At 40.0% G+C, this 15,027-nt stretch overlaps 1 protein-coding gene across 5 annotated transcripts in view; it reads right to left on the bottom strand.

The window, feature by feature from the left end:
- The window catches only part of Ccm2 (CCM2 scaffold protein), a 61,031-nt gene that overhangs the window by 38,889 nt on the left and 7,115 nt on the right, over window positions 1-15,027 (bottom strand). For 3 of the 5 annotated variants that reach the window (XM_076836773.1, XM_076836808.1, XM_076836780.1), the window contains exon 3: window positions 4,106-4,246. The exons of the other annotated variants lie outside the window; for them this stretch is intronic. In XM_076836773.1, coding sequence (XP_076692888.1) covers window positions 4,106-4,192 — 87 coding nt within the window. In that variant the 5' untranslated portion in view covers window positions 4,193-4,246. The remainder of the gene's footprint in view (window positions 1-4,105; window positions 4,247-15,027) is intronic. 5 annotated transcript variants of the gene reach the window in all.

The following is a 15,027-nucleotide window of genomic DNA, read 5'->3' as shown; positions in this document are numbered from 1 at the left end:
CACTGGCCAGTGGAAAACAGGTATCCCTAAAACATTTCCTCCTGTGACCCCACAGAATTCCCTCCTCTCAGTAGCTTATCATGGCTGAGCATTGGCTCCAGCAGACAAGCAGTTCAGCTTGGTAGGCCAGTTCCTCCAGAAGCTGCCTGCTATCAAACTCACTACTAATCCACACATGGGAACAAGAGGAACCCATTCTAAGATCAAGACTTGCTAAGATAGCTCTCTAACCAAGAAGCCCTCACCATACCTTACAGGTTCTCAAACCACGGGCGACTTATACTGTTATCATAAAAGTAATATACAGTTCATAAAATTAGAATCTACATAAAGAATTAATCTACACTAGGAAGGACCCCAGGGCCCTGTCCTGCAGTCCCAACACTAAAGAAAGACCCTCTGCAATTAGCCAGTGATACAACCATTGGGAGCATCTTTCAGAACCCCTGCAGGACAAGAAAACCATGTACAACCCCTGTAGATACCCTCATGAATGACTTACTGCCCAGGGGTCTGTTCCTCCCTAGTTGAGCCCAGCTCTGTCACCACTGCCCCTGGCACTTTCATCTCTGCCCCAGAGCTTACACAGGAATGGAGAACAATAAATGCTGGTGGTGACCCTTCATTTAGTGTTTATACCAGGCTAGGCAACCAGGGAGGCACCACAGATGGAAGAGGGATAGTTCATACCCTCAAGGGTATCACAGTTAGGCAGGAGAAATATTTCCAAAACAGAGTAACAGAATTTAAATCCATGACAAAAATAGCCAGTAAATGCTGAAGACACACAGCAGGCCCCAAATATGTGCCATAATGCTAAACCACCCTGTTTTTGTGTTTTACTGGATAGATGAGTCTTCCTAGATTGTGAACTGTTGAAACTATTTAGTAATGAAACACACCAAGCACATCTGCCACAACTTCACTGTCTTTAGCACAGAATGAAGGGTAGCTGCTGCTCTGGTGGAAGAGAATTAGCACTTTTGCATTGGTCCAGTTCTCTCTCAGCTATGGGGAACCGGCAAGAGGAACAAGAAGCACTGTAAGGGAGTACTCTGCTATTTCAGCAACAAAACAGAACAAGAGGGCATCTCAGATTTTTTAATTAAGCTGCTTTTGAACATGAAAATTGTGGTTAAAAATTAAACTGATAAATAATTTAGAATATTCTGATGTATAGAATCAAGATTCCAATAACCTATCATGGGTTCCCCCACCCTTTTTTTTTTTTTTGTACAAGGGATTAAACCAGGGGCACTTTACCAGTGAGCCACATCCCCCAGGCCTTTTTTAATTTTGTATTTTGAGACAGGGACAGGGCCCTGCTAAGTTGCTAAAGGCCTCACTAAATTCTGAGGCTGGCCTCAAACTTTCAATCTTCATTCCTCAGCCTCCAAAGTCATTGGGATTACATTCACCTTCTCACTGAAATGTTCTACAGATCCAAAGTTTAAAAACTCTATCAACCATCAATCTTCATTCAACGAGTGTTTTATTGAGTGTGCATGTTCATCACCACCAAAATGATCTATCATCTTTGACCTCAAGAAATCAAAAGACCCAACTGGCCCCCAGAAGAGCAGGGGGTTGAGTGAGTGTCTCTTCCATGAGTGGAGTCCCAACACAGGATGACTCTATTGGTCTAAGTCTTTTCTGAAGAAACGGAGGCTATAGGGTTGAAAGGGCCGAAAGAGCCCAAGGTACAGAACAGGGAGGAGTGAACCTAGCTCTGAGTTTCTGTGCAGCATCGTATAGACATCCATGTGGAATATACACTACCTCAGATAACTATGTGGAACTTTCTAGACTCACTCTGAAAAGGCCCCAGATCCTTGCAATATTGTACTATTTGCCATGTTAAACTTAAAACAGCTCTTAAAGTTGGAAATCTTGGAGCTGGGGAATACTCTACTACTCAGTGGTAGAGTATTTTCCTGGTAAGTTCAAGACCCTGTTTTTGATCCCCAGCAACACACACAAAGTTGGAAACCCAAAGTATATTTCTTAGTTTAAATGTTCTACAGATTCCAAACTAGGGCTGGGGTTGTGGCTCGGCGGTAGAGCGCTCGCCTAGCACATGCGAGGCCCTGGGTTCTATCCTCAGCACCACATAAAAATAAATAAGTAAAATTTTAAAAAAAATAATAAAAATAAAAACCAAAACTAAAACTCCCTCTGGCCTGTATAGAACATTACATAATGAACATGCTCTCTCATGACGCCCAGGTTTGGATTCTGAGCAAGGCCGGCCTGTGTCCACTATGGGTCTTGAGTTTCATCAAGTAGGAAGATCAATCTAATGGTCCACTTGGGTGAACAGATTCTGAAGGACTGAGGTTACCACACAATTTCTCAGATATTAACTTCTAAATCAGAGCATCTGTTTATTCATGTACAATAATAAATATATCCTGTAAAAGAAGCAGCAAAAGCCAGGTGTGATGTCACACATCAGTAATCTCAGTGGCTGAGGCAAGAAAATTACAAGTTCTGGGCTAGCCTCAGCAACTTAGCAAGGCACTAAGCAACTCAGCAAGACCCTGACTCAAAATAAAAAATAAAAGGGGCTGGAGATGTGGCTCAGTCATAGAGCACCCCTGGGTTCAATCCCCTGTACTGATCAATTAATGAATGAAGGAAAGAATTAGCATACCTAGACTTATGGGACAGTGGTCTCTGCTCTGGGAACAAAGTAAACAGTACAGCCATACATGCGACTTGCATCCCCAGTACAAAACGTAAGCTCAGCAAGTAATTCTGGGAAAAGTGCTAACAAATATAAGAAGGAAGAAAGTAAGAAAACCAAGATGCATGGGGTACCTCATACATTTTCACATGTGTGTCTGATTTAATCCTCACAATAAACTATAAGGTAGGTCTTACCTTGCTAATAAAACAAGATTGACTCTGAACAAAGACACTTATTATTAAAATAAAAGACCCAGCATCTGCTAGAGTCCAACCTTAAGCAGAGTCTCACGACGGTTTGCCACACACCAGACACTGCTATTAACAGTGAAGGAGCCATCATTCCTTTCCCCAGAATGCCCCCAGTCTGAGAGGCAGACAAACTCCAACTACCTAGTAATGACCAGGCCTGGCAAGGATGAGGAAGAGTGACTAGAAGAGGCACCAACCTCAGTGTGGAGGGTCAGAAAACTGCTCAGGGTACCCCTGCTTCAACAGAAACCAGAAGCACAATTATGTCCAGCTGAACAATGAGAGGCTATGTCCCTATACATCCAAGCCTGCACTTCTCATACATCACACACTGCCCTAGGTCTATGTGTATTGGAGGCTATGACAAATCTTCTTTTGCAAACTCTGTAACAGAGAGCTCCCTCTGTCAATCCTGCCCTGCAAAACTGCCTATCTAAACTGGAAACAACTCCCAGCACTCACTGTAGTGCCCCTAGATAGGTTCAATTTCTTTAAAGAAAATTGAGTAGTCTGATGCCTGATGGAAAAAGGACCTTTCCCTGGTACTACACATGTCTAATAATGAGCACAACATTGCCTGTATGTGTCCCCATCTCAGGACTTGGCCAAGTTTAGAGAATCAGATCTCTGCCCACTGTTGCCAGTTTGCTCTGGTGGCAAATGCATACGCACCTTAATGCCCATAGGATGCCATACCCAATGGACTGAAATCCACACTAGTACACAGCTATGGTCCCACTATGGGCCTATGGACAAAATTCCGGGCACGAGTCTCTCCAGGTTTGGATGCTATCAATTTCTTGACCTTTTTCCTTTACCATTGTCCAACTCAGATCTTGGGACTCAACTGACTACAAATCCACAGGAAAATTACTTTTTCCTCACAGACAGAAAAACCATGGCCTCATTCCTGAGTAAAAATGAATGAGTGTAACAACCTCTACTCTCCAGTTGGATGGGATGGCTCCTCATTTCCAGGCACACACACTGTTGACTGCCCTCCAGCCAAAGAAGCTGATAAATGAACCCTCCACCCCAATGTCCCAGAGTAGAGGTCAGAGGACAGGACATCCTGAACAAGCCCTGAGAAATGGCATAAATGCCACCCACAGGGGCCCCACACAATTGTTCTAGGCAGCTCCTTCCACACTGGATTTGAACCTACCTCATTCTCCATGGAATACCCCGTTGGAGACTCAGTTTGAGGAGCAATTTCTTTGGAGGAATTCTGGTTCCTCACCTTCTGGTGCATTCTCTACTCTCTCTTGAACTTGTTGAAAAATATGGTCAGATGTTAGCCCTCCCTCTGAAAAAAAACATGAGCAAGCAGGAAGACCAGAAACCACAGCTTCCTTCTGCAAAGCCCACTGCACTTGTTTACAGTTTTTAAAAAGCTTAAAAAGCGGGCAGCATCCAGAATGTTGATAAAATTCAAGAGGGCTGCATGAACAAAAAGACACAAAATGAACAAATAAATATTTTCCCACTACTCACAGCACGCAAATCCCACAAGCAGCACCCCCTGCATTTCTGTAGGATCCCATGCAGTCAACTAAGGGTTGCTATTTTGGATGTCTGACCTTTCAGAAGTTCTGATGCTAAAGTTAAAAATCAGAGAGAAAACACTGCTAGGCTTGCATGCTGTTGGTGAAAACCCAGGGCCCTAAACTCATGGAAGGGTAGAGACATGGACAAGGCTGTCTCAGACATGCTTTTTTTCACCACTTGCTCTAAGGCAAGCAAGACCTTGCTGGGGAAAGGTGCATTTCCAAGTGGGGCTTGGGCAAGGCACATGTGGCTAGAAGGCACTCAGCCTGCAAATGCCTCTACCTGCCTCCAGGATTAGCAAGTTGAGTCACCAATTTGAAACTAAGTAGTGTGTGTCCACCAGCAACTTTGCCTTCGGTTCTTTAAATTTCCTAATATAGAAAAGGAGAAGTTGGACTTATTGGTGCTGAGGTTCCTTATGGAATATTTCAGAATGACTTGCAAATAGAAAAACTACTTAATTAATCTTCTGGTTAATTAGAGTAACTACAGATAACTCACAGATCAACATATAAACCAAATAATTAAAATACAGATGCTCCTCCCAACAAGTTTCCAATAAACACATCACAAATTGAAAATACCATAAGCTGAAAATGCATTTAATACACCTATCCTGATAAACATCCTAGCTTAGCCTAGCCTACCTTAAACATGCTTAGAACATTCAAATCAGCCAAGCAAAGTGGTTCACACCTAAAATTCCAACTACACAGGAGGCTGAAGCAGGAGGATCTCCATTTCCTCTACTTAGATAGACACTGTCTCAAAAATAAAATTTTAAAAAGTCTGGGGATGTAGCTCAGGAGTAAATCATTAGCCTAACATGTGTGAGGCCCTGGATTCAGTCTTTACACATCAAAAAACAGAACACTTGGGCTGGGGTTGTGACTCAGTCGTAGAGTGTTTGCCTCACATGTGTGAAGTATTGGGTTCAATTCTCAGCACCGCATATAAATAAATAAATCAACTAAAAAAATTTAAAAAAAACAAAACACTTAACTCAGCCTAGAATAGGTAAAATTATCTAACACAAAACCTATTTTAATATATTACAGGGACACAGCCACATCAATGTTTATAGCAGCACAATTCACAACAGCTAAACTGTGGAACCAACCTATATACCCTTCAGTAGATGAATGGATAAAGAAAATGTGGTATATATACCCAATGGAATATTACTCAGTAATAAAAGAGAATAAAATCATGGCATTCGCAAGTAAATGGAAGCAGCTGGAGAACATAATGCTAAGTGAAGTTAGCCAATCCCAAAAAACCAAATGCTGAATGTTTTCTCTGATATAAGGAGGCTGATTCATAGTGAGGTTGGGAGGGGGAGCATGGGAGGATTGGATGAACTCTAGATAGGAAAAAGGAATGGGAGAAGAAGGGAGAGGGCACAGGGGTAGGAAAGATGGAGGAATGAGATGGACATTATTACCCTAAGTACATGTATGAGGACACAAATGGTGTGAATACACTTTATATACAACCAAAGATTTGAAAAATTGTGCTCTATATGTGTAATATGAATTGTAATGCATTCTGCTATCATATATAACAAATTAGAATTTTTTAAAAACCCTATTTTATAATAAAGTGGTGAACATCTCATCCTAGGCAAATAGTCCCACCACTGACCTACATCTCCAGCTCCCTTCATCTAATTTTTAATAACTATCCTTTTCTTTTTAATTTTAAATTTCTAATTATATAAAACCATCACAAGGTTCCAAAGTAAAAGTACATACAAATATGCACTCGGGCTGGGGTTGTGGCTCAGTGGTAAAGCGCTTGCCTAGCATGTATGAGGCACTAGGTTTGATCCTTAGCACCACATAAAAATAAGTAAAATAAAGGTGTTTTTTTTTAAAAAAAGAATGTTTTAAAAAATATGCATTCACAGATGTTTCTCTTCCATCCCTATTCCTTTTCTATACCCTCTCAATATTAACCATTTTAATTAGTATCTATTTATCTTTTCATCATTTCCTTTTGGGCCTATAAGTAAATATGTATATTACATATATATGTATTCAAGTTTTCTTTTTTATGCAAAACATAGTCTAATAATAACATACCCATATCAACATACAGAGATTTTCCTCATTCTTTTTCTATCTGCATAATACACAATTCAATCAGTTTCCATGGTTATGGAGGTTGAAAAGTCCCATCACCTACCATTTGCAAGTTGGAGATCCAGGAAAGCTGGTAGTATAATTTAATCTACACCCAAAAGCCTTAAGAAACCAGTTGTCTGGGCTGGGGTTGTGGCTCAGCGGTAGAGCGCTCGCCTAGCACAGGTGAGGCCCTGGGTTTGATCCTCAGCCCGACATACAAATAAATAAAATAAAGGTATTGTGCCCAGCTACAACTAAAAAATATTAAAAAAACAGAAAGAAAGAAACCAGGGCTGGGGATGGGGCTCAAGCTCCATAGCACGCTCGCCTGGCATGCGTGCGGCCCGGGGTTCGATCCTCAGCACCACATACAAAGATGTTGTGTCCACCGAAAACTAAAAAATAAATATTAAAAAATTTTCTCTCTCTCTCCTCTCCCTCTCTCTTTTAAAAAAAAGAAAAAAGAAACCAGTTGTCATGCCCTCAGAGGCTATCACGTGTCTGCCTTTTTTTTTCCCATTCCTTCCTTCCCCACCTTTTTTTTTTTTTAATCTCCCCCTGCTGGGAGTTGAACCCAGGGCTTTGCACATACTAGGCAACACTCTACCACTGAGCTACATCCCCAACCCAATGGCTCAACCTTCCCTTCCCTCCCACTTCCCTTTTCCCTTCCTTTTCTTCCTCTCACATAATTTATTGAATACTATACTGAAAGTAAAAAACAGAATGGTTATACAGGTACAACTGTGCACCATTATAAAGTAAAAAACTCACTGAGTCAAACCACTGTAGTTAGGGACCATCAGTACAATTTTATTATACTAAATCAAAGTGCTGGCTTTCAACAGTGTTTTACTTATAAAAAGGCAAGTTCACATGGTTCAACTTTATTAACATGTAACAATAAAGTTTATTATTTCTTGGTTCCAAAAAGACTGGTTGCCTCAGAATAATTCTGTTCTTCAGTTACTATCACATATCACATATGCCACAAATGTAGAAAGCAGTGTAAAATGGGAAAAATAGTCCTAGAGTGTGATTTGTAAGAATAGATACATGGTATTAACTCCCTGTCACTTTACCTTTTTTTTTTTTAATACCTTTATTTTATTTATTTATTTTTATGTGGTGCTGAGAATCGAACCCAGCACCTTGTACATGCTAGGCAAGCATTCTACCACTGAGCCACAACCCCAGCCCCATCACTTTTATCTTTTTTAAAACCCAGAGTAGAGTCACAGGATCAGGTTCCTCCTTTCTAAAAGCTGCTTCTACAGAGTAGAACCAGGTGACCTGAACCCAGGCAAGAAAAGAAACACAGACACTACTAGGCCCAGTAATCCCACCCCACTGTGGCTACTACAGGGGGCCCCTCCCGGAGAAACAGATACAACTAAAAAGGAAATACATGCTGAGAGCATTCCTTCACTAATAGACATCATCCATCCTTCACAGACACAAATGATTTCCATGATCATCATAAAAGAGAAAGGCCAAAGAGTGAATAGGGAGAGACAGGGCAGGGAAAGACATCTGAGAAGAAACCCCATCCATAAAACAAGAATAGGCCAGCTAAAAAAAGAAAGAACAAGTCATCTTAGAAATTACAAATATAATGGCAAAATAAAAAGTTAATTAGAATAATAAAATGGGTGTAACTAATTGGCTAACCCATTAGTGATGAATTTGAGAAGGAGTTCTAACTTTGAACCTTAATTAAACAAAATGTTAGGACCCCAAAAGAATTCCTGGGGCTGGGGCTCAGCGGTAGCACACTTGCCTGGCCTGTACTATAACTTTATCACAACAAATTATACTTAATTTTATTATATTCTAAATTCAATAAAAACTTTGTGGAAATTTGTTGCCTTAAATCTAAGTACTAACTTAAAGACACTGATTTTTGCCTCATGGCCCAAAAAGCCTAAAATATTTTCTCTCTGACTTTTTAAACAAGTTTTACTGATCCTATCCTAGAACATAAAGCAAAAATAAAAAAAATTGAATGTCTGAGAAAAAGTAAGGAACATAGAAGAGTTGAGTCAAGAGTAAGTCTAGCATTCATCCAGGGGGAAAACAAGAGCAAAGACAAAACAAGAATACAAATGTCAGAATAAATCAATGAGGCACCATTCTGTGGACAGAAAAAGCCCAATAAGAGGTAGGTTAATGTAAAAGACAAATCCTAGATACTTAGACTAGTTCTCAGAAAATTATAGAACATCAAGATGCAGATGTAGCTCAGTGACAGAGCTGGTATCTGCAAGGCCCTAGGTTCAATCCCCAGCACACCAATGGAGAAAAAAGCCTACAGAATTAAGAGAACTTGGTGGTTTTGGCTGGGGATGTGGCTCAAGCAGTAGCGCGCTCGCCTGGCATGCGAGGGGCCAGGTTCGATCCTCAGCACCACATACAAACAAGAATGCTGTGTCCACCAAAAACTAAAAAATAAATATTAAAAAAATTCTCTCTCTCTTTAAAAAAAAAGAGAGAGAGAGAGAACTTGGTGGTTGCAGTGGAGCTTGCCTATAATCCCAGCAGCTTGGGAGGCTGAGCCCTTAAGCAACTCAGTGAGACCCTGTCTCTAAATAAAATACAAAAAAAGGGCTGGGGATGTGGCTCAGTGGTTAAGTGCCCTAGGTTCAATCTGGTATTAAAAAAAAAAAAAAAAAAAAAAAAGAATTAAGAGATCTCAAAGTTTCCAGTAAGAAAAATGAAAAGATTACCTATAATGGAAGAACACTTCAGCATTAGATGGGTCATGGTAGAAGGAAATGTGGTAAGTCCCTTAAAATTCTAAGGGGAAATTACAGTTATATACTATACAATTATTTCAATCAATGACAGACTATATATGGGAAAGTGGTCCCAGGAGATTATATAACCTAGTGACATCTAGCCATCTTAGTTTGTGTAAATACAACACTCTATGATGATCACACAATAAAATCACTTCACAACACACTTCTCAGAATAATTCCCATTGTTAAGTGATGCATGACTTAAACTCAGAATTTTTTTTTTTTTTTTTTCCCAGTACAGGGCATTGAACCCAGAGCCTCACACATGTCAAAAAAGCACCCTTGGGGCTGGGCCTGGGGCTCAGCGGTAGCACACTTGCCTGGCCTGTGTGAGGCACTGGGTTTGATTCTCAGCACCATGTATGAATAAATAAAATAAAGGTCTATCAAAAACTACAAAAAATAAAAAAATAAAAAGCAGTCTTTAATACTGAGCAACACCCCTAACTATAGAAATTTAATGTAAAGGTAATGTGTCATCCAAGTTGAATACAAAATAGTTATTTTCCCACCTGCAGTGCTTTGGGATCTTAACACCCTTAAAACTTTTTTAAAAAATACACTATGGGCGGTGGCGGGGGGGGGGGGGGGGGGGGGGGGGGCTGGGGTTGTGGCTCAGCGGTAAAGCACTCACCTAGCACATGCGAGGCCCTGGGTTCAATCCTCAGCACCACATAAAATAAATAAATAAATAAATAAAAATAAAGATTAAAAAAAATACACTATGGGCTGGGCTTATGGCTCAGTGATAGAGCATTTGCCTAGTATGTGTGAGGCATTGGGTTCAATTCCCAGCACCACATACAAATATATGACTAAAATAAAAGTCCATCAATGTCTAAAAAATTAAAAAAAAAAAATACACTAGAAGCCGGATGCTGTGGTGCACACCTGTAATCCCCGTCTTGGGAAGTTGAGACAGGAGGATCACAAATTCAAAGCCACCCTCAGCAATGGCGAGGCACTTAACAACTCAGTGAGACCCTGTCTCTAAATAAAATACAAAATAGGGCTGGGGATGTGGCTCAGTGGTTGAGTGCCTCTGAATTCAATCCCCATTACCAAAAAAAAAACCAAAAAAAACAAAAAAAAAAAAAAAAAAGGAAGAGAGAAAAATTCACTAGATGGTATATTCCCAAAGAAAAAGGATATAAGAGACAAAAAAAAGGTACTTATTCCAAGCCAGGAGGCAGAGAAAAGAAATCCCAGTGATAATGACAGTTGTATAACATGCCAATAAAAGAAAATCTTAAAGAAGATCCCATTATATAAACTACATGATTAAGAGCCCACAAGTTCTTTTATCTCTTTTGGGGAAAAAAAAAAAAAAAGCAATTTATTAGAAACTCTATGGGAAAAAGTTCATTTAAAAAAAAAAAAATCACAATCCCCATGTGAAACATACAATGTGGCCCAATTCTGAACATCAGAAAGCACAGACCAACACTCTCCAGTCCTCTACCCATATCTTTTTACCTACATGGTTGATTTCCAGCCCTACTAATGAGCCATGACCTACAGTTTAAAAAACTGCCCAAAGATGTGGCTTCAGCTGGTGCTCTTCAGTGACCTGCACAACCACTATGCATAATGACCAAAGGAGAAACCACCCTTCCTTCTTTTCTTTCCCTCCTCTACTGCTCTTCCTCCTCAGTTTCCTCCCCCTGCTCCTCAACTCTCAGCTCACCCATTCTGCAACCCAAACTTGTAAAGACCTATGGAACAGAAAAAAAGATGCCTAAGTGCACCACATAAGCCTACATGACCCATTTCCCTTGACACAGCACTTAGTGCTCTCAGTCTCATGGGCACTAAGAGCCCAAGACAGTGAGGAGATCCAAGAAGGCAGCAACAGCTCCCCCAAAAAATTCTTCAAGCAGTGGGTACTAAGCAAGCCTTTGTAACCAATGATACCCAAGTAAGGAGGTCATATATGCAGCCAGGAGCAATGGCACACACTTAATAAAATCCCAGCTACCCCTAGGTTGACACAGGAAGGTCAGAGGGTTCAAGTCCAGCCTGGGTAACCTAGTGAGACCCTGTCTCAAAATTTAAAAAAAAAAGGGTTGGGGATATAGCTCAGTTTTAGAGAACCCCTGGGTTCAATTCTCAGTACTATGCACACATACACACAAAAAGATCATATATGCAAACACATGAACACAATCTAAAAGGCTCTTAATAATACTTGTTTCTAGTGGGTAAGATTTTTTCATTGAATATATTTTGCTATTCTTCTGAGATATAGATGTATTCTTTTGTACAAAAAAATAATTTTAAGTCCACTTTGGAAAATATTCAAAAATTTTAGTAAAAACCATTTCATCCATCATGTTGGGAAACATTTAAAGGTTTGGTAATGTGCTACACAGGCAAAGATATGTGAACAAAAAAAAAAAAACACACACACTCAAATTGCAAACATACGCTTTCCCAACAATTGCATTTTTGGGAATTAGCCTTATAGATACACTACACACAGAGAAAAGTCTGGTAGAAAGTTAATTGTTTCATTATTTGTTAGAGCAAAATGACTACCTAAAAGTTCATAAAACAGCTGCAATTTAAATAAATTATAGTAATCCACAGATAAACGGGGCTGGGGCTATAGCTCAGTGTCAGAGTGCTTGCCTAGCATGTGTGAGGCACTGGGTTTGATCCTCGGCATCGCATAAAAATAAATAAAAGTATTGTGTCCATTTACAACTAAAAATAATTAAAAAAAAAAAAGCTCTCCCAAATATACCATCAAGAAAAATAACTAAAAGAGGTCCCTATTCCTATAATAGAGGAGTAGGCTGTAGATGAAATATGGAAAACAACCTTCTGAAAGCACTGGAGATAAAATTAAAAAGAAAACTTGACCCTTGAAAGAAGAAAATATCCTTGAGCAAGACCCTTTACACTGTTTCACCTATGAAGGTGCTCCCTGGTCAAGAGGTTCAGGGAATTTTAAACAAACAAACAAAACAGCTGCAATTTTATTGTCCTGAGAGATTAAGGGAGGACTGGAGACTGCTCAAAAAGCAAGAAATCTAGGAAAGGAGAGAACCACAGAAAGAGGAGGTCCCAGTTTGAATATAAAGCTCCTCTCAGGTCTTTGGCTAAACTTTGAACTGTTCAAATAGGGGTGGGATACCAAAGAGTCCAGAAAGAACATAAGAGCTTGGAGGCTGATAAAGCTGAGCAGAGATTTTAGCTGCCCCAACAACAGGATAGAAAGAGTTGAGTTCATATCCTGCCAAATCAGACGGACTTGATAAATACCTCAAACTGTCCATCTGAAACTCCAAAAGAGTCACTGAACTAAAAAAGTACATCAAGGACTAAGAGATTTACCCTAGGAAAAATATATCAACTATCAAAACTGATGTATTAAGCCAGGCATAACACATAATGACACACCTGTCATTCCAGCTATTTGGGAGGCTAAGGGAGGACTGCTAGTTCCAGGCCAGCCTGAGTAACACAGTAAGACCTTATCACAAAAATAAAAATAAAAAGTGGGGAGCAAGGAGTTTCTATGCTGGATTCCATCCCTAGCATCACTAAAAATAGGAGGGGGAGGGAGTATGCTGGGGATATACCTCAGTAGTTAAGCACTGGCCTACTACATTCCAGGTCCTGGGTTCAATCCCCAGAACAACAACAACAAAAAAGCTGATGTAACAAAGCACTATAAAACCGTACCTCCAAATAACAAAACAGCCCACCAATAATTTAACTTCCTAGTAAACAATTCAACACTATTCAGAAGTCAGAATCCTTACAATCTATCATCCACAATGTCCAACACATAGTAAAAAAAAAAATCACTACAGCTGGGCATGGTGGTGCATGTCTGTAATCCCAGAGGCGCAGGAGGCCGAGGCAGAAGGATCACAGATTCATAGCCAGCCTCAGCAACTTTGAAGAGCTCTAAGCAAATTAGCGAAACCCTGTCTCAAAAAATAGGGGCTGGGGATATAGCTCAGTTGGTAGAGTGCTTGCCTTACATGCATAAGGCCCTGGGTTGGATCCCCAACACCACAAAAAAAAATAAAAATAAAAAATAAGGGTTGGGGATGTGGCTCAGTAGTACCAAGCATCCTTGGGTTCAACCCCTTGTGCCAGCCTCCCCCCACCCCCAAAAAAGCTGTTATATGAAGAAACACAAAAATTTGGCCCAAATTCAAGAGAAAAAAAAATGAGTCAGCAAGAGATTCACAAATGTCCCAGATGCTGAAATTATATGACAAGAACTTTAAAAATAATTTTGATAAATTTGTTAAAGAAACTATAGAAAGTCAGCATGAGGGCACTCACCTATAGTCCCAACTACTTGTGAGACTGAATAAAGGATTGCTTGAGGCCAGGAGTTTGAGGGCAACCTAGACAACACAACAAGATTCCATTTCTTGGGGGAAAAAAGGACTATAAAAAAAAGATAGAAGACACAAGGAATTTCAAGAGAGATGTGGAAACTTTAAAAACATATACACAGAAAGTGTGGTATTACAACAGGCGGTACACACCTATAATCTTAGCAACTTGGGAAGATGAGGCAGAAGGATCCCAAGTTCAAGGCCACCATGGGCAACACAGTAAGACCCTGTCTCAAAATAAAATAAAAAGGGACAGAGGTCTAGCTCAGAGTATGTATAACATTCCTGGTTCAATCCTCAGTACCACAAGAAAACACAAAAAGAAGAATTAAATATAAATCTAAGAATGATAAATAAATTTGTCAAGTTTTGAATTCACAATTGAGATTGACTGATTACATATAACATAAAAAAGAACCAGTGAGCCAGGCACAATTGCTACACACCTGTAATCCCGGCAGCTTCGGAGGCTGAGGCAGGAGGATCACAAGTTCAAGGCTAAATTCAGCAATTTAGCAAGACCCTAAGAAACTTAGTGAGATCCTGTCTCAAAATAAAATAAATAAATAAACAAGGGATGGAGATATAGCTCAGCAGTAAACTGCCCCTTGGTTAAATTCCTAATACCCACTGACTCCCACCCCCCCAAAAAAGGAAAAGAAAGAACATGAAGACAGAGCAATGCATATAACCTAAATGGAATTACACTGACAAAACACTTAAATAACCAGCAGAGGGATTTAGCTCAGTGAGAGTTGGCCTAGCAGGTGCAAGACCCTGGATTCCATCCCTAGCACTGCCAAAAAAACAAAAACAAAAAGCCCATTAAATAACAAGCAGAGCTTCAATAACAAGTGGAACCATGCTGAGCACAGTGGCACATGCCTGTAATCCCAGCAACTCAGGAGGCTGAGCCCTAAGCAATTTAACAAAACTCTTTCTCAAAATTTAAAAACTTTGAAAAAGATTTTTTTTTTTTTTTTTTTTTTGGTACTGAGGATTGAACTCAGGGGACTCAACCACTAAGCCACATCCCCAGCCATATTGGGAGGCTTGGTGTACTATGCAACTTTTATTTACATAAAATACTTAATATACCATAAAATATTTCAGCCAGGCACAGTGGTGCATGCCTGTAATCCCAGTGGCTCAGAAGGCTGAGGCAGGAGGATCACAAGTTCAAAGCCAGCCTAGAACAACTCAGTGACAACCCTGTCTCTGAATAAAATACAAAAAAGGCTGGGGATA

This window comes from Callospermophilus lateralis, chromosome 1, assembly GCF_048772815.1.
Source record: "Callospermophilus lateralis isolate mCalLat2 chromosome 1, mCalLat2.hap1, whole genome shotgun sequence".
Classification (NCBI taxonomy): Eukaryota; Metazoa; Chordata; class Mammalia; order Rodentia; family Sciuridae; genus Callospermophilus; species Callospermophilus lateralis.
The sequence above is the reverse complement of the archived record's forward strand: the minus strand, read 5'-3'. Positions and strand labels throughout refer to the sequence as shown.